The sequence below is a fragment of the Myotis nattereri genome, assembly GCF_964212035.1.
Source record: "Myotis nattereri genome assembly, chromosome: 7".
In the NCBI taxonomy this organism is placed as follows: domain Eukaryota; kingdom Metazoa; phylum Chordata; class Mammalia; order Chiroptera; family Vespertilionidae; genus Myotis; species Myotis nattereri.
Window position 1 is genome coordinate 32,658,301 of NC_138082.1, and position 26,634 is coordinate 32,684,934.

At 45.8% G+C, this 26,634-nt stretch overlaps 2 protein-coding genes across 8 annotated transcripts in view; one reads left to right on the forward strand and one right to left on the reverse strand.

Moving 5' to 3' along the window:
- Positions 1-26,634, forward strand: part of LOC308522453 (UDP-glucuronosyltransferase 1A6-like) — a gene marked incomplete at both ends in the record, with an annotated part of 57,809 nt that overhangs the window by 23,307 nt on the left and 7,868 nt on the right. The window contains 2 exons of one of the 7 annotated variants that reach the window (XM_081095942.1): positions 12,262-13,058; positions 26,038-26,104. The exons of 2 other annotated variants lie outside the window; for them this stretch is intronic. In XM_081095942.1, coding sequence (XP_080952068.1) covers positions 12,262-13,058; positions 26,038-26,104 — 864 coding nt within the window. Of the gene's footprint in view, positions 1-2,790; positions 3,652-12,261; positions 13,126-25,240; positions 26,105-26,634 lie in introns of those variants that run through there. 4 more of the 7 variants (XM_081095943.1, XM_081095944.1, XM_081095941.1 and 1 more) reach the window with 4 other exon arrangements.
- Positions 18,306-19,013, reverse strand: LOC308522352 (dnaJ homolog subfamily B member 3-like; the record flags this gene model as incomplete). The annotated part of the gene is made up of 1 exon (XM_081095715.1): positions 18,306-19,013. One exon carries the CDS (start codon positions 19,011-19,013, stop codon positions 18,306-18,308), a length of 708 nt encoding a protein of 235 aa, XP_080951841.1.

Genomic DNA, 26,634 nt, shown 5'->3' on the forward strand with positions numbered 1-26,634 from the left:
AAAAAACAAAAGAGAAATTGAAATGTGAGACTAAAATAAACAGGCAAATCAAAAGCAAGTTCATTCGTTCAGCAAACTTGGATTGAGTGCCTGTTGTATGCTGGCACTGTTCTGGACACTGGGCATACAGCGTCCTTAAAGTGCTCATGTTCTAGGTAGGGGAGGCGCATAGCAAATAAGTAACAGGTTAGGTGATGGCGAAAGGGGTGAAGCGAAATGAGGAGGGAGATGGGGCTTCAGAGTGATGGGCTGGGCCCTGTGATAATGGGGTCATCAGAGAAGCTTTCTTTGAGATGACACTGAGTGAATCTGGAATGAAGGGAAGGAGCGGCATGTGGATTTGCAGGGAAGAGTCAACACCTTGGCTTTTATCACTGTCTGGAACTGAGGTTGTCCAACTGCAGCCCACAGGCGGAACCTCACCCGCTTCCTGTTCTCATGAACAAGAGTGATGGGAACAGAGTGTCCATTTGTTTAGTGTTGCCTATGGTTGTTCTCCTGGTACAACAGCAGAACTAAATCATTGCCAAGGAGAACAGCTGGCCCACAACATCCAAACTGTGTACTATTTATGGCTCTGAAGAAAAGTAATTGTCCACCCCTGATCTAGAACAGTGATTCTCAAAGGGTGTTTTGGAAACCTTGTGGATCCCCGAGACCCTTTCAGGGGTCTGCAAGGTCAAGCTGTTTCCTTAATAGTACTAAGACTATTAAGTTTTAGTTTGCTTTTTCCACTCTCATTTTCTCGTGGTGGTCCTGGGGAGTTTTCCCAAGACTTCACAACGTGCAAAACCATGGCAGAGCAAGTGCACATGCTGATCGGAGAGTCCCTCTACTCCAGTCAGACATTAAAGGGACTTGCAAAAAAGGTAAAGCGACATCAGTCTTTTGACTACTTTTTTTGTTTGTTTTGGGAAATTTACAGTTACTTTCTCAGAAAAGATGTCAGCTTGTAATGGGTTTAATCTTGTTATCTCAAATTCACAAGGAAGTACTTTTTAAATGTGTCAGTTTCAATTTCTAAAACAGTTTATTTGAATACATGTTACCCACATAAACAAATGTTTCGGGGGTCTTCATGCATTGAGAGTAAAAAGGAGTCCTGAGGCCAAAAGGTTGAGAAAGGCTGATCTAGAAGTAGCCAATTCTATTTTTTCTTCTGAAGCTGCACAAGTTACCCAAAAATGTCCTTTCGTAGGCAGCAAGCCTCCGTTTCTCATCGGTAGAACGATGGTCAGCTTGGGCTTTGTATTGCATGAGTTGAAGGGTGAGTGATAGGGTTGAATTGTGTCCCCCAAAAAGTTTTATTCAAGTCCTAACGCCCAATACCTTACAATGTGACCTTATTTGGAAATACAGTCTTTGCAGCTGTAATTAGTTAAATTGAATGAGGTCATTAGGGTGGGTGGGCCTTAGTCCACCATGACTGGTATCTTTATATGAAGGGGAAATTTGGACACAGACAGGGACACAAGCAGAAATGGCCTGATGTTCTACAAACTCAGGAACAACAAAGGTAGCCTGCAAACCACCAGGAGCCGGAGCAAGGCTGGAACGGATCCCCCACCCAGGCCTCAGAAGGAACCAGTCCTGCTGACACCTTGACCTCAGACTGCCAGCCTGCAGACTATGGGAATACAGCTCTGTTTTTCAGGCCACCACAGTGTGGTGCTTTGTTACAGTGGCCCTAAGAAATGAAGACAATGGGAAATTGTTTTAGAAACTGAACATGTTGGGAAGCCCTGTGTTGGAGCCACCTTCTTCCAACTGCTGGTGGACCAGTCACCTCCATCAAGTGCCCTGCCACCTGACACTTTCCCACCATTTCACATCTCTACATTTTCTTCTCTTCTTCATTTCTGCCTCCTCTTCTGTTCCCTTCGCTCCTCCTATGGTTATTGTATTCACAGTGCAGGTCATGCAGGGTCACTTTTTGACCCCGAGATTGTCCGACCAAACCCAGAGGGAGCCCTTTCAAGGGAACTGCACTCAGCTCATTCTCACTGCCCCTCAGGGGAGGGGCTGATGTAACCCCCAGCTGGCAGGTGCAGCAATGCAGGGGAAGGGTGGTGAGGTCGCACAGCTTGGTAGGGGCAGGCTGGCTCCAGCATTTGTGCTCTTAACCGCAAAGTGAGATGTGTGGTGTCAGGGCACATATGTTAGGATTAGATTCTATCTTCTGCTATAACAAAACTCCCCAATAACAGTGGTATAGCTGGGAGCAGGGGGCGGTGGGAAGTTCTATTAGACTTCTCTGTGCCTTCCTTTTAATCCGGCCACTGCTGTGGTAACCAGGATTTGGAGTGAGCAGTTCCATTGTGTTGTTCAAATCATGAATTTACATCTGTTCATGCTTCCTTTCCACTGTGAGGAGGGTTGACAAGGAAGCAGAGCATCACGGACAGCTATTCATCTGTGAACATGGTCATCACTGATGTTGTGGAGCCCTGGTGCTCAGGAGAGAAGGCGGGGCTGCAGTGGGCCTCCTGGGGCCTGTCCAGGTTGTCCTCCAACCGGAGAGACAGGTTGGTGCAGACAAAGAGAAGAACTAAACCCAGAAGCTCAGGCAAGAGCTAAGAAGCATGGTTGGCTCAAGTTACCTGTGTTCTTAGAAATAGTTAAATATTAATGTAGGTTCTTGCATATCAGAGGGCAAAGTTCAGAGCACAGAGAGGTAGGCCAGGTCTGTGAAGAGGGGCAGGTAGGGGCAGTGTAGGGGACATAGCCAGGAGCCATCGGAGTCAGGCAGTGTAACCCATTTACTCTTGCTGCTACCTGCACTCCATGGGGATGGCCTGCCTCCCCTGTGCAGTCCGGGGTGTTTCTGCAGGGATTTTCCTCTTAGGGCTTTGGGGTGTGGCTCTCGGTGACAAGCTGCTGGTGGTCCCCCAGGATGGAAGCCACTGGCTCAGTATGAAGGGCATAATTGAGGTGCTTAGTGACAGGGGCCATGACATCGTAGTGCTGGTGCCAGAAGTCAATTTGCTTCTGAAAGAGTCCAAACACTACACCAGGAAAATCTATGCGGTGCCCTACGACCAGAAAGAGCTACAGAGACGCTTCCGAACCTTTGGGAACCTGCACTTCGAGGAGAGATCGCTCCTGACTGCCCCCCTGGTGGAGTACAGGAATAACATGGTCGTGGTTGACCTGTGCTTCATCAACTGCCAGAGCCTCCTGAGGGACTCAGCCACTCTGAGCTTCCTCCGGGAGAGCAAGTTCGACGCCCTGTTCACAGACCCGGCCATGCCCTGCGGGGTGATCCTGGCCGAGTTCCTGGGCCTGCCCTCCGTGTACCTCTTCAGGGGCTTCCCGTTTGCCCTGGAGCATACGTTCAGCCGAAGCCCGAACCCCGTGTCCTACATCCCCAGGTGCTACACCCAGTTCTCAGACAGGATGACTTTCTCCCAGCGGGTGGTCAACTTCCTTGTTAATCATTTGGAGAACCTCGTATTTCACTGTCTGTTTTCAAAGTACAAAGACCTCGCATCAGACCTCCTCAAGAGACAGGTACACTTACCCACCTTATATCAGAAGGGCTCCATTTGGCTCTTGAGATATGACTTTGTGTTCGAGTATCCCAGACCAGTCTTGCCCAACATGGTCTTCATTGGAGGGACCAACTGTAAGAAGAAAGGGGTCCTGTCTCAGGTGGGTGGCTTTATTTCTTTGTGATTGCCCCGTTTCTTCACTCTCTGCTTCCCTCACCTGTCTGGCTCCTCCTCTGATTGTCACCTGGGAGGGCCACCTGACGGAAGGGATGCCAGGCTAGGAGGAGCGGGTGGAGGAGACCTGACTGAGGCTGAGGGTTTGAACTGATGCAAAGACTTTGAATGAGATAGCACTCATGCCTGGCAACAGCAGCAGTTATCTTTAACTGGGTACCCTGGGGACAGTCATGGAAGGAGCCTTAACATTTTCCAAGCCAAATCCTGCACTTACCTGTTGAAGAAACAGGTGAAGCCTTGACCAAGAGACACAGCTAAGAGGGTAGTCCAGGTCAAAACCCATTCTCCCAACTCTGTGCCATGCTTTTTCCCTGGTCCCTAAACCAGGGGTTAACAAACTATAGTTGGTGAACCAAATGGACTTCAGCCCACAGGCCTGTTGCTATATGGTCCAGAGCTAAGAATGGTTTTTATGTTTTAAAAAGAACGTTAGAAACAATCAGAACTATGAGACAGAGGGGTACGTGGCACACTCAGTCTAGATAGTTACTATCTAACCCTTTACAGAGAGAGAGCGTGTTGACCTCTGACCTAAGGCAAGGGTTTGTAGATTCCCTCTGACAGATGAGGAAAGAGGGCTTTGAAAAATAAAAACTTGTGAGTTTGTTTTTTAAAAAATATTATTTGAATTTTTACACCTTTGAAAAGCTTCAGATCACATAAACTTTCAGACCAGAATTCTCTTTTTCAATGCATTGTTTTTTCATCAGAAAGAAAGCCTCAAAGAGGTCCCAAAGACCTTTACCAACCTTCTTTAATATCTGCCAATATCTCTGTTAAATACGGTCAACAGTAGCTACAGGGGTGATGAGCATAATTGGACAAACTCCAGGAAGCACAGGGCATAGAAACCTCATATGTCAATAACATTTAATTAAGAAGTTAATAAGCAAAAGTGTAAAAATAATCATTTGCTATAAGAAGGAAGGAAAAATATCATTTTTGATACCTTGGTACCAATCATATATTTTTGCAAAAAAAAAAGTTGTATTTACTCACATTGAAAAAAACAGGCTGTAGTGAGTGTGCTTTTTGGGCCTTGAAGCTTTGCCTGTGCTTGGCTTTCATCTGTGTCTCAGTTGGCAGTCCCTGCGTGTCACCACAGAGAGAATTCTGCGTCAACTTGTATGTGTAATTATTAGAAATTAAGTTGCAGTGATCAAAATCAGTTTCACTGGTCAAACAATTGAACCATTTCAGCACTATGAAAAAGTGTGCACTTTGGAATAATGAGAATGGGAGTCATGTAGACATGGCGGGGGCACAACGTCGTGAAGGGACTAAATGCCACTGAATTGTTCACATTAACATAATTTGTTTTGTTATATGGCCTCATCCAATAAATATTTTAAAAAAGAAGATACATCATCAAACAGAAAAAATTAATGCCTGATTTATAGCTAAAAAAAACCCAAAAACTCGACACTCCTTAGTAGGCAAATATCATGATCAGGCAATACATAAACAACAGAAATGGCCAATAAAAGTTTGAAAACACATTTAACTTCAGAAATAACCCGAGAACTTCAAATTAATAAACGATGAAAGTCGATTTCACATATCAAGTCAGCAAGCCTGTTGTATAGGTAACTATTGGCCTGATTTCAAACGCATACTCATATTTCTTTCAAATATGTGCAAAGCCTTTAGGGAACCAGTGCTTGGCGAACAATCCTTGCATAACACTGAGTCACAATCAAGGGTGCTTATCCTCAGGGCAGCCTGTGCGCTCCCAGCCTCGCCTGTGTGGGAGAGCATGAGATCTCTTCCCACTTACGCCCAGGTTAGTGTGACTCTGACCACAGCCCCACCAGCCTCCTCTGCCCAAGGAGGGACTCAGCCTCCTCCAGATGATGTCTTGGAGAAGCCCCTGAGGCACCCAGCAGGTGGTTCCCGCTGGGAGACCCTCAGAGGCTAGGCCCTGGGCAGCCCTGGATGTTCTGAAGCCACTTATCCCACCCAGGACCTCCTCCCCAGCCTCATGCACCTTATCATCCGCCCCCTAAGCAGTTCTACTTGTGCCACATTCTCTGCCTCCAGGAGCTCCAGGCCAGGCCAGATCCTGGGACACTCAATACAGGCTGAGACTTTCTGTGAAGTGATAAAAACAATGTGGTTTTCTTGCAGCATTCTTTGGGAAGCATCTTCCCAGAAAACTATATCCAAATTTCTCAGTACTAGCTCTTTTGTTCCCAAGTTTTCTCCTCTTGTGTTCTGGGATCATCTAGATCAGGGGTGGGGAACCTTTTTTCTGCTAAGGGCCATTTGAATATTTATAACATAATTCAAGGGCCATACAAAATTATCAACTTAAAAATCAGCCTGCTATATTTGGTCAAACATTTAATTCACTCACCGATAATGTCTTGGCAGGGCCAGACCAAAGATTTCTCGGGCCTTATACAGCCTGTGATTGGAAGTTCCCTGCCCCTAATCTAAATAGTGGTCCTGAAATGGGGGCGAATTTTGACCCTTGCGGGATAATGTCTAGAGACATTTTTGGTGTCACAATTGGGGGTGACACTGTCAACTAACTAGTAGGTAAAGTCCGGGATGCTGTTAGAAATCCTACAAAGCACAAGAAATACCCACCCACTTATTCCCAACAAAGAATTACCTGGCCAAAATGTCAATAGTGCTGAAATTGAGCAATGCTGGTCTGAACAAATTCTAAGTGAGTATCAGTAACTTCTACCCAGCAGGGCCTGGAGCTGGGTGGGGAGGGGGCAGCAAGCATCCTTTGCCCACCCCTGAGCTAACCTCTGCCCCCTACAGGGGTCTCTGCAAGCAATAAGCACTCAGGCTGCAACTTCAACATTTACTGGTTGAGCTGAGGATTGAATTCTAAGCAAGTAAGGGGAACCAAACCCTAAAATGCCGAGTCATTCTTAATAGACACTTTTAGAAAATACATGACTTAGGCCAATGTCTACAATTCCTAGAATGTTTTGCTTCTCTTTCCAAACCCGTGTTTACCTTTATGACTGGTTATCTTGGAGATGAACAGACCTGTGGAACATTTTGACAGCACTATTTCTGTCAGTGAGTAATTATCCATAGAATGGCTAAATGCTAGAATGAGTCAAGGTTTAAAAAACAATATTCAACATGAGTCTCTGAAAAGCTAGAAACTTGGTTGGATAATAATTTAGATAATTTGAGAAGAATGTAATTAAGTGGTTTATTTTATATTGAGATGTAATTCACATACTACACAGTGCATTTAAAGTTTACAATTCAATGATTTTTAATATATTCACAGAGCTGTGCAACCATCACCACAATCCGTTTTAGAACATTTTCAATCACCCACAAAAACACACACCTGTAATTATCAGTTACTCCCCATTTCCTCCTCTCCTCAGCCTCTGGCAACTACTAATCAACTTTCTGTCTCCATGGATTTACCTATTCTGATCATTTCATACAAACTGAATCATATAATAATGTAATTGACTTTTTTCACTTAGCATAATGTTTTTCATAAGGTTCATTCATGCATTATTTTTTATTGCTGAATGATATTTTGTTCCATTAGCATAATAACTTCATGTAGCTACTCATTCGTTGATGAACATTTTAGTTATTTCCAGTCCCCAGTGCCCCTGCAGCTTTGATTCAGGTCCTTGCCTCTCACAAACAAGCTCCAAGTAGGACTCCCAGGGTCCAGGCTGACCCCTCTAAACCATTCTCTACTTCTTCACAAGAGGAACATTTTAAGAACACAAAGCCAAACATAGCACGCCATCCTAGGTGGCTGCCCCAGTCTTTAGGAGAAATCTCAGGTCTGTGGAATTGAGACCCCCTCAAAAAAGAGAAGTTGAAGTCCTAAGCCCCAGCATCTCAGAATGTGAGCATCACCCCAGCTGGTGAGGCTCAGTGGTTGAGCGTTGACTTATGAACCAGGAGGTCATGGTTTGATTCCCTGTCAGGGCATATGCGTGGGTTATGGGTTTGATCCCCAGTGTGGGGTGTGCCGGAGGCAGCCAATCAATGATTCTCTCTCATCATTGATGTTTCTATCTCTCTCTCCCTCTCCTTTCCTCTCTAAAATCAATAAAAAAAATCTATTAAAAAAAAGAGAAAAGAATGTGAGCTTCTTTGGAAACAATCTTGGCAGAGATCATCAAGTTAACATGAGGTCATTAGGGTGGCCCCTGATCTAATATTACTGGTGTCCTTATAAAAAGGGAAATTTGGATACAGACATATACAGAAGGAAGACAATGTGCAGGGAGAAGATGGACACGTGATTGGAGTGATACATCTGTAAGCCAAGGAAGACCAGGGATTGCAGGCAAACCCCAGGAGCTGGGAGAGGCAAAGAAAGACCCTCCCTACAGCCTTCAGAGGGAGCATGGCTCTGATTTGGTTCTGCCCTCCGGAGTGTGAGACAACACGATAATACATTTCTCTTGTTCTAAGTTCCCCAGGTTGGGCTCTTGGTTTCAGCGGTCCCGGGAAGGGAATGCACCCGTTTTCTTCCGCCTCCTGCTCCCTGCTCTTGCACACTCTGCAGGTTTCCTGGGTCATTTAGTTCTCTTACCGCCCAGAATGCCTCCTGCATTCCCATGCCTCTGTGCAGGAGTAGGTGGGAAACACCAAAGCATTTGAGAATGAGTTTTAGGGGCATGATGTGGCATCAACTGTGACTTCGCGTCATGCAAAGAGCCATTAAAATGGGTGTTGGGAAAGGCAGAATCACTCGTGCAGTCTTTTGGCCCCATTCGCCTCATAAGATCCAGAGACAGAGAAGCATTGATCAGGCCATCAAACCTCAGAAGGTAGGCAGGGGAGGGTGGGGGGGAGGGGGAGAGAGCAACCAAAGGACTTGTATGCATACATATAAGCATAACCAATGAACACAGACACTAGGGGGATGAGAGCATGAGTGGGGGGTTGGGGGACACTGGGGGGATAAGGACACATGTGTAATACCTTAATCAATAAAGAATAATAATAAAAAAAGAATGGGCCTGGGCTTGCAAGTCTTTCCCACCACAAGCCTGTGCCGCCTTATCACCTTGTGTGGGAATGTCTTTTTGTTTCAGGCTCAAAGAATGCTCTTTTTTCTTTTCTTTTTTTGAAGCGTGTGGGTCCATGACACTTGGCCAACCCACTGTTATATTTGTACTCCAAGGGGAGGGGACAGGGTCTTTCTACTGCTGCACAGTAGGAATGCATGTGGGTGAACTGCTCTGTGTGCGCTGTCATAGGGACCTGCTGGCCATGGGGGATCACTATTGGGATTGATTCACTCTGTCTCTTCCCCATGTAACTAAAGCATGCTGGGTGACTATGGTGTGTTCTTGGCAACTCCAATAGCAAGATGCAATGGGCAGAGGTGTTGGGCCTTCTGTCACTGATGGCTGGCATAGTGATGGTCTTCACTATCTGCCAGGAAGTTGGAGTCCCCTATTGGAGTTGGTATCTGGTACCCTGTAATCTGCTTTGACAGTTTGGAACTGTGAGCAGAGTCACCAAGGAAACATACCATGGCATGGAGGATAGGTGTAGGCTTCTCAGCCCTACAGTCCCAGGGTGGTGCTTGCTCCCTGGAGCGATAGGCTGACTGAGGTGCTGGCCACCCTCTGGCCACATGGAGACAAATGAGTTGTAGATAATCTCCTTGTTAACAGGGAGCAAGCGCCACCCTGAGGCTTTAGGTGTAATGGGTAAGGACAGACATACCAGAGGTGACTGCTAAGAAGAGCAAGGAAACTCTACCCAGGCCTTGTCATCTGTTGTCTCCTTCTCTTTCCGCCTGTTTTTGTTTTCTCTCTAGTGCCTTCAGACAGCTGTAAAAAGTTTTTTTGGTAAGAATTTATAATCATTACCTGTGAGAGCATTGGTCTGATAGGAACTACTCCTGTATTACCAGAAGTCAAAAAATGCTTCTAGGTGAATTAAAATTTTTTTTTCTCTCCTGTTAAAAATCCCAATGAGATTTTGTTTGGCCTTGCATTAAATCTATAGCTTAATTTGGGATAAAATCAAGAGTGTTACAACGTTAAGTCTTCCCTTCCAGGACATCTGTGCCTCTTCATTTATTTGATCTAGATTTATTTATATCTCCAATTGGAGCAGAGAAAACACCACCACTATGACTAATTCCCTAGGTAAACCCATTTCTTACTTGGCTTATAACATCTTGTCAGGTTGGGTTATAACCACAAGGCAGATGACCACAGTGATGAAAGCTAGAGAGGTGGCCCTGGTATATATACTCTCCTACAAGTGTCCAGTGCAGTTACAGCCGTACAAGGAACAGGGACTACCAAGTTATTAACAGAGTGAAGAGGAGTCAACTCTGGTGACTTGCTGCTTCTGCCATTGATATGGTGGTGACAAGAATCCTTAATGGTAGCTTCTCTTGTTAATGATAATAACAGCAGATGCAGCACCAATAACAAACTTGAAGTTGTACCTTCCTAGCTATTGGCTCCATTTGCCCTCACACTTTTAATGTAGGACATGAGCAGCCTCAAGCCTACATACTCAAGAGATTTTGAATGGCTTTTTGTAGGAGTGAATGGAGGACAGAAATGATAGGATTTAACCTGTGAGTAGAAGACAGAAATGGAGTCTTGGGGAAAAAATAGAGTTATGTCTTGGACAGAAAGAGGATCTGCAAAAGAGAGTAGAGAACTTGCTGTTGGAGAGGAGAAGGGAACCAGGATCCTGGACACACAGCCTACAAGGAAGAGTTAAACCAAACACTGCCTGCACAGTGGTGGCTGGTGTTCCATGGGAAGTGTCTTGGTGTGCACACATTTGTCCAATGATGAAATCTGTTATCACTGTGAATCTTTCATGGGGTCATTTCCTCCCAAAGGGAAGCCTCAGCCTTGCTAGTCATGGTGGCCTGGGCCTGCAGGTTGGTATGGCAGAAGCCAAGGATGCCGAAGAGCACACTCAGTGAGAAAGTGGGACTCCACAAGGAGCCCACCCACATCATCGCCAGGGTGAACAGGACAAGGAGATGGCAGCTGAGCACAGATGGGAGTCACTTTCTGGAGCAGGCCTGGCCTCATGGGCATGTGACTCATGAGGCTGCTCAGGGCTCCACCCTCAGAAGGAGTGCACAAATTATGCAGCTCATCCTGTTCTGGAAGAATCTGTTCTTATGAGGACTTAGGAGTATAAATGACCTGAACATAAACCACAGGATATATTAAAGGAAGGCCCTGATTAAGGTACACCCTAGTCCCGAAGCAGAGTAGCACAAGACTGGAACTTTCAGCATGCAAGAGAAGAGGAATTCAGACAGAGACTGGTCCAAAGCCAGGTGACAGCTCCCTCCTGTTTTGTGGTGAGCAGGGGCACCAGACCAAGGATGGTGCTCTCTGACCCCACTGTGTCATTGCCCATAATGGCAACTCTTATCCCATGGAGTAGGTATAGGCATCTCAACAACCCCTGTGTTGTTTTCATCAAGTCTAGAATTCAGAGTTTCTCCAGATATTTCCACATTTGACAGCTGCTTCAAGTAGACTCTTCCCTGAACATTGCATGAGGTGTGTCCTTGTGCAAAAGAGGAACAGAACCAGAGAGCCAGCATCCACCTCCTGTTAGAGAAAGCCGTCTTAGCAATTGTTATGTCCAGATTTCAAGATCCCCAAGAAACCACACCAGGGAGCCAGCCGTGTCTGATGCAAAAGCAGAGAGTCTTTATTCAAACTAGTTTGGGCCCCCATCAGCCACACTCGCCGACGCAGTGGCAAGGGGTGGAGAGAACTCGAGAGCCCTGTGGGAAGACGGGTTTAATAGGGGGGTTGGAGTAAGGGGAGGAGAGAGGACTGTGGGCCCTGCCGATTGGCCAGGTGCAAGTCGGTGTCTCGTTACACAGGATGTGGTCATATCTATGGCGCGCACTTCCCTTGATTGTCATTGGTTAGTTTAAAGAAGTTTTGGGTGTGGCTAGCAGAGGCTTGGGCTTCCGGGAAGAAGCCTTGCCGAGCACATGGCTGCCCAAAAATGGAGGATTGGGGGCAAGATGGAGAGCGTAGCCCTCGCCCTTTCAGCAATGTTATATGTATTTTTCTGGATGTGCTTAATATTGCCCAAATGGGAGGAAAGAGTTTTAAGAGTTATCAAATAAGGTCACATCCAGCAGAGAGGTTTTGGTTGTGGACTAGCATTGGTGACTTGGAGTTCAGTCACAACCCTGTAAAACATGGTTAACAGAGGAGTGGGTGGGGAAGAGAATGAATGGGCATCCACAGCCTCATTTTGGGAATGGAATGAAAAACAAGAGCATGAACTAAACAGTTCCTCTGAGAGAGCAGTGGACTCAGATGAATTTCTCCAAAGTCAGGGAGATCGATCTCTCCCTTGGGGAAGCAAAAGGGTAAAAGGCTAGTGGTGAAGGACAGGGGCAGGTTCATTCTGTAATGATTAATGTAAGTAGTGCACCCTGCCCTCCAGTGATGTGCCAGTCTGTGAATTGGCTTGATGATATGATAAGACAAAGAAAATAAGTGTATAAGGCACACTGTGATCTGGGGAGTCAGCTGCTTTTGCATCTACCGAGATGGCTACAGGACTCCAGCTTCCCCCACCGCTGCTCATGGGATGGCTGCTCTTCCTGTGTGTCGGGCCCTGGACTGAGTGCGGGAAGGTACTGGTGGTCCCCATGGAGGGCAGCCACTGGCTCAGCATGCGGGAGGTCGTGAAGGAGCTCCATGCCAGAGGCCACCAAGCAGTAGTCCTCTCACCAGAGGCAACTTTGCATGTCAAGGAGGAGGACTATTTCACCCTGAAAACCTATGCCATTCCATTCACCCAGGAGGAATTCCAGTATCTCATGATGGGCCATATTGACCTGGTTTTTGAAAGAGCACATTTTCTAAAAACATTCTTGAAATCTACTGTAATTCTGAAAAATGTGTCTTCGGTCTTTCAGAAGTCTTGTGAGGAGCTGGTGCATAACCAGGACCTGATCAGGCATCTGAATGCCAGTGCCTTTGACGTGGTTTTAACAGATCCTGTCTACCCCTGTGGGGCAGTGCTGGCTCAGTACCTGTCGCTTCCTGCTGTGTTTTTTTTGCGTGCCATTCCCTGTGACTTTGATTCGGAGGGCACACAGTGCCCAAATCCTTCCTCATATATTCCTAGGTTATTAACAAGGAATTCGGACCACATGACATTCCTGCAAAGGGTCAAGAACATGCTCTACCCTCTGGCCCTGAAGTACATTTGCCATGTTTCTTTGTCTCCTTATGCACGGCTGGCCTCTGAGCTTCTGCAGAGAGAGATGTCACTGGTGGATGTTTTTGGCTATGCATCTGTGTGGCTGTTCAGAGGAGACTTTGTGTTGGACTACCCCAGGCCGATCATGCCCAACATGGTCTTCATTGGGGGCATAAACTGTGCCAACAGGAAGCCATTGTCTCAGGTCTGTATTAGTGCTTATATCCGCTCAGTGTGCCAGGCAGAACACATTTTATTTTTTAAAACTAATTCCAAGTGCTTACTTACCTACCAATCTTTCTGTTAATTTCTACCTCTTGTTCTCTAACAGTCTTGATGACATAAATTGTTCAAGTGTCTCAAGCAGTGTGGTTAAGTTTGCAATGGTCATTTAAAAAATGAGAGAGAGGGATGAAGTTCTGTAATAGGATTTACACTGGTGTGATTCAATCAAGATTGTCCTTTTGTTATGGTATCATCTTCAGGGTTGTGCAATTTTCTTCAGCTGTGTAGGAGCAGACAAATTGAGCTGCAAACTTATTTATCAGGGAGTTTTTGCTTGTGGGTGTTCAGTGGAAGGATAAAGGAACTAGTAAATCGCATTTATTTACATGATCATTTATAGTGGTCCTGTTTCAGAAGATACTGAGGAGAAATATAATGAAAGCCACATGTATCATTTAAAATTTTTAGTAGGCATGTTTAAAAAAAGCAAAAATATTATTTTTAATATACTTTATTCAACCAAATAGACCCAAAATATTTTTCTTTCAACATATCCTCAATATACAGTTATTAATGAGATATTTTACTCTTTTCTGTCCAACACTAAGTTTTCAAAATTTGGTATGTATTTTATACTTACAGCATATTTCAATTTGGATTAGCCACATTTGAAATGTTCAATAGTTATGTATTACCAATGGCTACTATATCAGACTAGGGGCCCAGTGCACGAATTCGTGCACCTTGAAAGGAACTGTGGGCCGCGAGGTTGTTGTGGGCACAGGGGTGGGTCTCAGCCCATCCTCTGTTCCTGCACCTGCCCCCTCCCGCCACAGCCCCTGGTGCCCTGTCTGCAGGCAGCCCTGTTCCTGCCGCCGCCACTCCCACATGCTGATGGTGCCAGCCCCACTCACACCTGCTGATAGTGAGGAGCAATGGGGGCCACTGCCAGCAGTGGGTGCTAGTGGTGCCTGCTGCCCCAACTGCCCCTCAGGAGCTGGGGAGGTGGAAAAGCCCTCAGGGGTGATTGGGGCCAGCAGCTGCTGCTCGCACCACTGATGGTACTGAGAGATCGGGACTGGCACTGGGCGCTAGCAGCAGGTGCAAGTGTGTGTCTGCTGGGGGCCTGCCCCCAGTCACACCATGGAGGGTTGGAGCAGGAGCCCCTCTGTGTTGATCTCTCAGGCTCCTGGCCTCCACTGCATGTTGTACTCTCCCTTGAGCTATGGCCAGGATGGGGGGGCTGCTTGCAAGCCAGGCTTTCATGCTCCCGGATCGCCATGGCGACCAGGGAGCAGGCCCAGCTGGGGACTGCCCGCAGGCTGGGCTTTCCTGCTTCTGTATCAGGCCCAGCTTGGGGCTTCCCGCAGGCCAGGCTTGCTTTCCTGCTCCCGGATCCTCATGGTGACCAGGGAGAAGGCGCAGCTGGGGGCTGCCCGCAGGCCAGGCTTGCTTTCCTGCTCCTGGATCAGGCACAGCTGGGGGCTGCCTACAGGCTGCACTTTTCTACTTACCGATGGCCGGATCACCACAGCGACCCAGGGCCCAGCAGCACTTTCCTGCTCTCCAATAGTCATAGGGTCCCGGCTGGGGGCGGGGCTTAGCCGTGCAGAGCTTAGGTGGCACGGGGGTCCTGGCTGGGGACTCAGGTGGCACACAGGGGTCCCAGCTAGGGGCGGGGCTTATACCCCACTGCCCAGGGCTGCACATGGGGCCCGGATGGCAGCTCGCGCTGTCCCACCCTGCCTGAAGTATAGAATAGAGGCCTGGTGCATGGGTGGGGGCCGGCTGGTTTGCCCTGAAAGTGTCCCAGATCAGGGTGGGGGTCCCGCTTGTGTGCCTGGCCAGCCTGGATGAAGGGCTAAAGGCTGTTTGCAGCTGGTCACACCCCCTCAGGGTGGGGGTCCCCACTGGGGTGCCTGGCCAGTCTGGGTGAGGGCCTGAGAGCCGTTTTCAGGCTGGAGGACAACTTAAGCTCCCAGCCTTTCCTTTTTTCTTTTTTTTTTTAATTCTGGGATTTATTTAACTTCTATAGCTGTCACTGGAGCTGAGAGCCGGCTCTAGCTCTGAGGGCTGAAAGCAGGTTTCTGGGTCTGTTTGGCTTCTATAATTGAAACTCTGTTGCCATCACAGCAGCTCTAAGCTCTGAGGCCGAAGCTGGCTGAAAGCAGGTCTCTGGAGCTTGTTTAGCTTCTATAATTGCAACATAGTTGCTTAGAGTGCAGCTCAGAGGCTGGCAGCGGCAGGCCGGGAATGTTGGCTTCCTCCGTCACTGGAGCAAGCAAGCCTCCTGTTTGCTTCAGCTGTGTGGCTGCCGGCCACCATCTTGGTTGGCAGTTAATTTGCATATCCTGCTGATTAGCCAATGGGAAGGGTGTCAGGGTTATGGTCAATTTGCATGTTTCTCTTTTATTAGATAGGATAGATAGTATATGATCAATATTTGTAAATGCTCCATAGAAACACCTAAAATTTATATTTTTAATTTTCCTATTAAAAAAACCCTCAACATGCCCAATTCTGAAAAAGATGTCTTAAACTATTCCCTATTTAACTAAATTTTGCTCAGTTTCTATTTGGAATTTTAATAGTTTTAATAGTTATTCTATAGTTACAAGATTGGTACACATAGTGTTATTACTGTTTATTTTCTTCATAGTTGGCCTTTACAATTTTTTAAATTGTGGTAAAATATACCTAAGATAAGATTTACCATCTTAACCATTTTAAAGTGTACAGTGTAGTACTGCTAAGCACTTCACATAGTTGTACAACTAATCTCTAGAACTCCTTTCATTTGGAAAACTGAAGCTCTATGCCCATTAAACAACTCCCCATTTCCCTCTCTTCCCAGTCCCAGGTAAACACCATTCTTCTACTTTATGTCTATGTGAAATTGACTATTTTAGGTACCTCATTCAGCATGTGGATATCCACTTTTCCCAGAAATATTTGCTGAGACTGTCTTTTCCCCATTGAACGGTTTTGCCACCCTTGCCAAAAATCATATGATCATATATGTGAAGTCACCTTTTTAACTTAAAAACATTATAAAAAGTTTGCTTAAAGAGTTTTTGATAACATTTCCCCTCTTCTGATAGTTTCTTTTGATGTAAGAATTTCTATCATTCACACAATATACTAGTGTATATACACACACACACACACACACACACACAGGCAGTTCTCGGGTTACGTCGGACTTGACTTACGTCGTTTCATGGTTACGTCGCCATCTCCCATTTACAGTATTTATATAAAAAAAAGTTCCATCATTTCGACATATGTACATATGTGCTTTATGTTTTTTATTATTTATTTACCACAAGTAAAGGTCAGAAATTATCTTTCTTTAAATTTTTTTTTACTGTTTCACTTCATTACTGCTGTGTATGTGCTCCATGTGAGCGACGTAGGTGCTTATGTAGGTGGATTCTGACTTATGTCGAAAATCGAGTTACATCGCGTCATAGGAACGGATCTCCAACATAACCCGAGGACTGTATGTATATGTGTGTGTGTGTGTGTGTGTGTGTGTGTGTGTGTGTATGATTTTATTCTTTCCATTTAGTGTAAATTCATTTTTTTTGCATTGTTTCCTTTTTTAAAACAAGTGTTTGTTGTTACTTTGGGAATTCTCTGTCACTTTTCCATTTCCATGTAAATGCAGTGTAGCATCTTCAAATCTCTGCTCTCCTACCTCCCTCTTTCACTTATAGGCACCCTTGTGATTACATTTTTACCCAGATAATCCAAGATAATTGCCCTATCTCAAGATCATTGACTTAATCATACATGCAAAGTCCTTCTACCATGTCAGGTGACTCATTTGCAGGTAACAGGGATTAGAAGTGGACAGATTTACAGGGCCATTTTTGTGCCTACTATGTATGGTAAGTCTAAAGTTAAAACCAGATCTTATTGAAAACTTTCAAGTTTTTCTCTAAATATTGAAATATTTGTTCTGGTTTCTTTGGGAATGCCTGTCATCCACAGATTTATATTTTCCATTCTCTGTCACTATCATCTTTTTAAAAAATATATATTTTTTATTTTTTACAGAGATGAAGGGAGAGGGATAGAGAGTTAGAAACATCGATGAGAGAGAAACATCGATCAGCTGCCTCCTGCACACCCCCTACTGGGGATGTGCCCGCAACCAAGGTACATGCCCTTGACCTGAATTGAACCTGGGACCCTTGAGTCCGCAGGCCGACGCTCTATCCACTGAGCCAAATCAGTTAGGGCTGTCACTATCATCTTACTCTTTAAGTTTATCTCCTCTATTTTTCTGATGCATCATAGGAGAGTATCTCTGAAAGAGTATGTTTGTATCACTGATTTTACTTTCTCCATTATCAATTGTTTGGTTTTTTGCTTTTGATGTGCATTTAAAAATGTTATTTTTTGCTTACTTCAAGTCAGCTACTGTCCCCCCACAATGATATGAATGTACTTATTTTCAACAAATATTTTTTTCATAAAGCTCCAAGGTAAAGAATTCCTCTGAATTTTGTCAAATGTAGATATGTCAAATGAAGCACTCTCCCTGGTCTTACAGAAATATTCTTATCCTCTAAGACAGTGGTTCTCAACCTTCCTAATGCCGCGACCCTTTAATACAGTTCCTCATGTTGTGGTGACCCCCCAACCATAAGATTATTTTTGTTGCTACTTCATAACTGTAATTTTGCTACTGTTGTGAATCGTTATGTAAATATCTGATATGCAGGATGTATTTTCATTGTTACAAATTGAACATAATTAAAGCATAGTGATTAATCACAAAAACAATATGTAATTATATATGTGTTTTCCGATGGTCTTAGGCGACCCCTGTGAAAGGGTCCTTTGACCCCCAAAGGGGTCGCGACCCACAGGTTGAGAACCGCTGTCTTAAAGTGACATTAAAACCGTCAGCCTCAAGACTATGTTTAATAAGTAGGAAAGTGTACGCAGACATTTGCAACAGTTTTAAAGAGAAACAAAGAGAAGTCCTATTAGCGTGGTCCTAATAAGAAGAACAAACAGGCATAGGCATTGAACCGTTTATAAAGTGCCCAGTAGTTATTTTGAAAGTAGAGCTCACTTGCAATCTCCAAAAAAATGTCCTGCTATTCCTCCCCGTGTGCTTTAAGCGAAACGTGGGGTGGGCTGGAGTTACTTGGTGTCAATGTGCAGCAACTGCTCTCTGCCGTTTATGATCAGGGACTTCAACTCGCCGTCTTGCTCCACTTCCACCCTTTCTTGGCCATTCTCGACAATTCTCTTGGTGGTGGTTTTCTTGCCATTAATGATTTCGGTGGAAGTTGACACGGACTTGAAGTTACCCATCCCGCCGCCACTACCACAAGACGTGGAGAAGGAAGAGAGGCCCCCATTCCCCAGAGAAGCGAAGGAATGAAATCCTGTATCGAAAGAAGAAAACCCACCAAAGGCTGGGAACTCACTGAAGGTGGGGAACAGGGGCGAGGCCCCTCTGCTCCTGCTTCTCCGACCTCCCAAAATGTTATCAAACGGGTCTCTGAACAAGTCGAACGAAAATGGGTCCCGGCCGCCAAAAAACTCCCTGAAGACCTCGACCGGGTCGCGGAAGGTAAAGACACACTCGAAGGGGTCCTCGAAGGGCCCGCTGCCGCCGCCGGCCTCCACGCCCGCCTCGCCGTAGCGGTCGTAGACGGCTCTCTTCTTGGAGTCCGACAGCACCTCGTATGCCTGGGCCACTTGTTTGAACCTCCCCTCCGCCTCCTCCTTGTTCTCAGGGTTTTTGTCCGGGTGCCACCTGAGCGCCAGCTTGCGGTAGGCCTTCTTGATGGCGTCGGAGGAGGCCTGGCGGGGCACGCCCAGCACCTCGTAGTAGTCCACCATGTTGGACGGCCGGCCACGGCCCACGGGCCACGGGCCACGGGCCACGGGCCACGGGCCACGGGCCAAACAGGCAGCGGCGCGCGCCTGGTGTCCCAGGGCGCCCGCCCGGTGCCCAGTAAGGCCGTCCGGGAGGTGTGCCCCCTGTGACGTAGCCCGCATCTGATTGGTCGAGGACACAGAAGGTGGTGCTAGGCCTCTCCCACGTCCTACAAGGCGCTCTGTGACGTCTTTCCTGTGGTGCCAAGGCCCCGCCCACTTAGGCTCCTCCCACTGGGCCCTCAGTTGAGCTGTGATCTCCAAATAGGGCACAAAAGAGAGGAACTTAGCTTGTGGAATATACCTTTGTTAAAGTTGGAGTAAATTAAGTCTGACCCTGGGCTAAAGAACCGTCATAGAGTTTGCCTAGACATCCATTCAACCTTTTGGCCTCAGGACCCATTGGCTTTTGTTTATGTGGGTTCAATCTAGCGACACTCCTTTAGAAAGTAAAACAATAAAAAAATCCATTAATCAACTTAATAGCCATAAACCCATTACACGGTATCATAAATCATATTTTTATAGGAAAAAATACTTCTTCAAAACAAGATTTAGTGAAGAATGGTGTCATTTTACATTTTATTTTTTGCATCTCCTCCGGCTTAGTCAAAGAGAGCTTGATTCTTTTATCTGCTTCCGCATTCAATCTTTTGCTGTATCACATGTACAGGGAACTCCCCTGTACACTTGAGAATGAGAGTGGAAAAGTACAATATCATAATTATGGAAACAGTTTAACTTTGCAAAATTCCCCTGAAAATTTTTTGGGGATTCCCATAGTGCCCTGGCCCATAGCAATATCAAAATGATTGAAGCTTGCTGGCTTCATTTATAGTGATGTGTCTAAACTTGGCATGCAGTGATTATTTCCACTAAAATGCTATAACACAACCATGATTTTATTTTTGGCCTTTCTTGACATCTGATTTCTCTCCACTTTCTCATTCTCTCTCTGACCCTATATTTTTTTGCTTTGATAAATGGTGAGGCAACACCAATAGGTCACTTAGTTCTAAGAGGAAAATGATTAACCAATGAACTCTCTAATACCCTAGATCAGTGGTTGGCAAACTGTGGCTCGTGAGCCACATGCAACTCTTTGGCCTCTTGAGTGTGGGTCTTCCACGAAATACCATGTGCGGGTGCACATGTACAGTGCGATTGAAACTTTGTGGCCCATGCGCAGAAGTCAGTATTTTGTGGAAGAGCCACACTCAAGGGGCCAAAGAGCTGCATGTGGCTCGCGAGCCGCAGTTTGCCTACCACTGCCCTAGATAATAAAAGGCTAATATGCAAATTGACCAAATGGCTGAATGACTGGTCGCTATGACACACACTGACCACCAGGGGGAGACATTCAACGCAGGAGCTGCCTCCTTGTGGTCAGTGCATTCCCACAGGGGGAGCACTACTCAGCCAGAAGCCTTGGCAAGCATAGCAGCAATGGCAGGAGCCTCTCCCGTCTCCACAGCAGCACTAAAGATGTCCAACTTATGGCTTAGGCTCGCTCCCACATCCGGAGGGACTGCGAGATGGCACAGGCTAGGCTGAGGGAACCCTGCCCCCCCCCCCCCAATGAATCTCATGCACTGGGCCTCTAGTTTCATCATAAAGGGTACTAGATTCAAAAGGGTGTGTGTGCTATATCACCAGAACAAACTGCTAACTTTGAAAAGCTAAATATAAAGCCTGGACCTGGCACTTAGTAAGCATATGAAATGAACAGTAATAAGAAGCTGATTGGGAGTAGAAGTCATTGTGAACAAAGCAATGTGGGAAGTTACAAAGCATATTTGTGGAAGAGTGAGTGATCCAGAATGGCTGCAGGGAAAGAGGCAGAGGGAGAGGTCAAGTGGAAGAGCTTGAGAGGAGCAATGAGCTTGGACAGGTGGGCTGGGTCCATTCCCAGTTCTGAGGCCAAGGCTGAGGAGTGTAAATTTTATTCTGGGCCCTGAAGCTGTTGACCACGGTTTCAGAGGTGGTGGTGGGGTGTGACCATGCAAAAGCAGCTGATACCCAGAATCAGAAGGCACAGATAGGTCCTGAAGCCCTGAAACAGGACCATTGCAGCTGGGTCTGAGAGGCAGTTGCAGAATTATCTGGATTCAGTACTTTCTTACTTGGATATGGGGCCTAGAGAAAAGGGAGAAGGGAAGTCACACCTACCCAGAAACATTTACTGAGTGCTGAAGGTCTGGAAAACCATAGACTGGCACCTGAGCAAGAGAGTCAATCTAAAGCTGATGCTGAAATCCTACCTGTAAGCAATATAGATGTATACATAGGTAGGCACATACACAAGTAGCAGAGAAAGATATGGAAACTGCTAAAGGATACAAGGCAGAATAAAAAAATGCTACAGAGATTCAAGGAAGACCAATTTGCTTCCCCGGGAGGGTCTCATAGACTATTTAGAGGGCAATGGACTTGTTTATGCAGCTCCTTTACTTTAGGAGCTTCAACAAACAGCTCCAATCTGATTCCATTAAAAGAGCTAGGAGTGGGTGACTGGCTTCAGCTTAAAGAGAAATCATCTTCTAGTGGATTCCAGGAACTCTCTCGCAGACAACCTATTCTGCAAGAGCAAGACAAGCCCTGACCGGTTTGGCTCAGTGGATAGAGCGTCGGCCTGTGGACTGAAGGGTCACGGGTTCGATTCTGGTCAAGGGCATGTACCTTGGTTGCGTGCACATCCCCAGTAGGAGGTGTGCAGGAGGCAGCTGATCGAAGTTTCTCTATCATCAATGTTTCTGACTCTCTATCCCTCTCCCTTCCTCTCTGTAAAAAATCAACAAAATATATTTCAAATAAATAAATAAATAAATAAATAATTGATTTGTTGTTCCATTTACTTATTTTTTTTTTAAAAAAATCGCAAGACCACATCTCTGCCCTGCTCTATGTTTCCTTGGCCACTCATGCTCCCCCACCAGAGCACAGCTCACCTTGCCCTGTAATTGCCTGGTTGTTTGTGCACTGAAGTCCTCCTCATAGGCACCAACTATTTCTACCTTGGTTTTCTGGCGCCAGTTCCTAGCATAGTGCCCATAGGGCCAACACTTCGCATAAATATTCGATGAATGGGAGAACTAGCAATGGATTTGTATGTCAGGTCTGCTCAGGTTCTAGGGCAGAGGCTTTACTGGATTGTTTTGTTGTGGTTCTTGGTTGTAATTCTTGAGAGTGAATGTGGATTGCCTGCTATTCATATTAGTAAACAAGATGCCCTAGTCATGGGCAGAGTTGGGCCCCAAACCATCTAGGTACACAGAGGCCCCCAAAAGTTCAGAGGTGCTTCATGATGCAGGGAAGTTATAAAATCATTACAGTGGTGACTGTGTTCACCGCCCTTTGGCTCCATGTAATCTCTGATGAACTCTCATGACATTGAGACCTCGGGAGAATTATTGCTCTTAATGTTGAAACTGGAGTACACATTTCAGAATTGCAGATAAAGGCACACCAATGAGCCAAGGCATTGCTCCCTCTTTTCTCCTCACCCAGAATCTCGGTCCCAGAGATGGAGAGGGCTTGAGGAACAGAGGAGCTTCAGAGTGCATGTGCATGTGGGTATACAAACACGTGCACATACAAACATACAAACATAAGCACATACAAAACTGGAAGTTTGTGGAGGAAGGATGGTGGTACACGGAAAAGGGATTCTAAGTACCTACTCTAAATACCAGAATGAGAACATGCCCCACACGACCCCAGTGCTTTAAAGTTACACGTTTATGACTCTTCTAACAGATCCCTCAAGGATGGGTGGCCACTGCTGTCCATGGTCAAAATTTTGGGTCCTGTGCTTTCATGCTTGGATTGCATAGAACAGCAATGGATCCCCAAAGGAAAGAGTGAGATACTCAGTTCTGTCTGCACTCCAACTTGCCCTTTTGTAGAAGGGGCATTTCTAGTAGGCAATGGCCAGATTTGTTCCCTGACCCTTCACCTGTTGCTTTGGGGCACCAGCTAGTACTGGGTGTTGCTGTGTGAGCACATTCTACTTGGTCCCAAAGTCCTGCCTTCTGCCTTCTCTCCATTTATATCAATTGGGTTATTGAGTGTGGGGATCACAGCTTTACTTCTGACTTCTGATTGGTTGTAAAGTTCAATCATGGCCTTACATACTAATATCTGGGTATTAAAGGAGGTTAGTGGGAATTGTGGTTAAGAGCAGGGTCTCTACATACATGTAAGTGAACATTTCCAGGTAAATATATTTATTTCTGGATGATATGAGCCCAATGACACACATATTTGCACTTTACATTGTTGATGTATATGCAAAACAAATGTGTGCATTCAGTGATCTTTACGTGTTTTATCTTCTAAATTTCATTTTGTATTTGTTAAACTATTTCTGACCAGAAAACAATTTAATAGTCTATATGTTGTAGTGTCTATACTTTTCTTTACCCAGGTAAAAAGAGAGAAATATTATTATAATTTCCATATTTCTTGAGTACACAAAAATCTTACTCTTCATTGAATGTTGGTATTTCTGGAGATAGAATCACATGTACTTATAAACACTTCTTTAAATGAAATGATTCAAATATATTTCTTGTCAGGAATTCTATAACTAACAATATAAATAGTCATCAAAATAGAGCTTTGTGGCGTGCATAATAACTCACTGATATTTTATGATGGAGACCTTTTAACAATCATTCAATAATTATTATGGCCCAGCTGGCGTGTCTCAGTGGTTGACTGTCGACCTATGAACCAGGTCACGGTTTGATTCCAGGTCAGGGCATATGCCCAGTTGCGGGCTTGATCCCCAGTGTGTGGTGTGCAGGAGGCAGCCAATCAATGATTCTCTCTCATCATTGATGTTTCTAGCTCCCTCCCCCTCCCCCTCCCCCTCCCCCTCCCCCTCCCCCTCCCCCTCCCCCCTCCCCCTCCCCCTCCCCCCTCCCCCTCTCCCTCTCCCTCTCCCTCTCCCTCTCCCTCTCCCTCTCCTTTTCCCTTCCTCTCTGAAATCAATAAGAAATATATTAAAAAGAATTATTATGATCTCCATTTGATAGGGTAAAACTAAGTTATGAAATATTAATAAATATACGGTATATAGTTCTAATCTAAAAAAGAAAAAGAGCAGGTCTCTAGGCTCTGCCGCTTAGGAAATGCAGGATTCTGGCAAGTCACTTTGTCTCTCTGAGTCTCAGTGCCTTTGTTTATAAAACGGGAAAAATAGTATCTGCCTTTACAGGACAATTCTAGAGGATTACAGGTGTGTTGTAAAGTGCTTGGCCTCCTACATGGCACATGGTACATGCTCAATAAATACATATTATTTTTGTTCACCTCTCCCCTTTGCTTCAATAAGGTCATCAGAATTTCCCAAAGTATCTTCCTTTCCCTCATCCCTGGGCCTGTGTGATGAGTATAATTTCAGTTTTATTTTATCTATATTAGCCTTTTATATACAGAGTTGTTCTCACTGCCTCTCCAAATGAATACAGATCTGTTCTGCAACAGGCCTTCTGTGCCCACGTACTCAAGGGGCTCTCCTTTCCTGCCATCCTCTACCCCATCAGCATTGGACTCCTCCTTAGTCTTTTCACAACCTCTCATGTGTCTGTTTATCTGTTTAAATTGTTCATCTGTCGCTCTTGACAGAGGAAGCGGGAGACTCATGTTTGGGGATCTCTGCTGCAGCCTCCAGGCCCAGCGCTGTGCTGGACTCAATAAATACTTTTTGGATGAATGAATCAAAGATGATTGAGCTTTCTTAAAGGTTTCCATGGGCCAAAGGTGGGCTTGCAACATCATTTTCTTTTCTTGCTGAAAGCCATAGTCAGCTTCCTCTTTCACTTCAGGAGAGGAGTCTCCTTTTCACTGCATGGCATTTTTCCTCCCAGGCAACACTCGCTCAGTCCTGGGAAATGCCCTTTGAATGGGGTAAAAGGTGCTGGAGACGCTTCACTTTCTCTGTTCACTCCAGAATGTGATCTGAGCGGTTGATAAGAATTTCAGCCAGTTATAAAACTGTTGTTGCCTATTAAGAAAACTTTTTATTGCTCAAATTAAATTTCCTGCTATCTTTCACTGACGACAGCTCTAGTCATGGAACAAAAATCAAACATTAACTGGCTGTATAGATTGGTTCTTGGAACCTGTAAGTGGGAGAGGACAAACCTCAGGCAGACACCAGTCTTGGTAGCAAAGGCAGGCGCACCATGGCGGCAGGGTCCCGGGGCCCAGGTCCGCTTGTCCTGGGCCTGCTGCTGTGTGCGCTCAGCTTGGCTGTGTCCCAGGCTGGGAAGCTGTTGTTGGTACCCATGGATGGCAGCCACTGGCTAAGCTTTAGCAACGTCATCCAGCAGCTGCAGCAGAGGGGGCATGACATCGTGGTCTTGGCGCCTGAAGCCTCGATACACATTAGAGAAGGAGCGTTTTACACCTTGAAGACCTACCCCGTGCCATACCGAAGGGAGGACTTGGTAGCATCTTTTATCGACGTTGGGCATAATGCATTTGAGAAGCAGCCTTTCTTGCAGCGTCTGATCAAAACTTACAAGAAGGTCAAAGAGGACTCGGCCCTGTTATTGTCGGGGTGCTCCCATCTACTGCACAACAAGGAGCTGATGACCTCCCTGGCCGAAAGCGGCTTCGATGCTGTGTTGACAGACCCTTTTCTTCCTTGCGGCCCTATCGTGGCCCAGTACCTGGCTCTGCCTGTTGTGTTTTTCTTGAATGCACTGCCATGCAGTCTGGACTATCAGGGTACCCAGTGCCCCAACCCACCGTCCTACGTGCCCAGGAGTCTGTCATTTAACTCAGATCACATGACCTTCCTGCAACGGGTGAAGAACATGCTCATCGCCTTGACAGAGAACTTTATGTGCAATGTGGTTTATTCACCGTATGAGCTACTGGCTTCGGAAGTCCTTCAGAAAGACGTGACTGTCGAGGACCTTATGAGCTCTGCATCTATCTGGCTTTTCAGAACGGACTTTGTAAAGCTTCCCCCCAGGCCCATCATGCCCAATATGGTTTTTATTGGTGGGATCAACTGCGCTAACAAAAAACCATTATCCCAGGTGTGTAATTTGAGTGGGAACTTTACAAGCCTATAATCTCACAAGTACTTGGGGTAGATGAACTTGTCACAGATCGATCCTGAATGCCTAGTTTCAAATGCCCTCTTGTTTAACTTCTAGCTTGCAAGTTTCCTAGGTTGAGTTGTAATTTATATCTGTCTTTGGAGTCATCTTCTCGGTTTTTTCTTTGGGCCTGAGGCTTTAGGAAAGTATACCTGAGGCATTTTATTCTGTGGGCTCCAGTGGATTGTCATCAATGAGAGGCAATAAGGGTTAAATGCCATATGCCCAGAGCACTGGGTTCAGGGTTCCTTTGCAGAGAACAAAAGTGTATAGGACTACCTGGCCTTTAATTGGGGCAGTGCCAACAGCTCACTTGTGATACAGCATGGCTGTGGAACAGCACAGCTGTGGAGTAGCTCAATAGTGTTACAGCTCAATTAGGAAACAGCAGGGCTACAAGGAGGACCTAGGGTAAGGCACTTCTCTAGCTGGACAGTTCTACTCTGCTCTCTCTGCCCTGTTCGCCT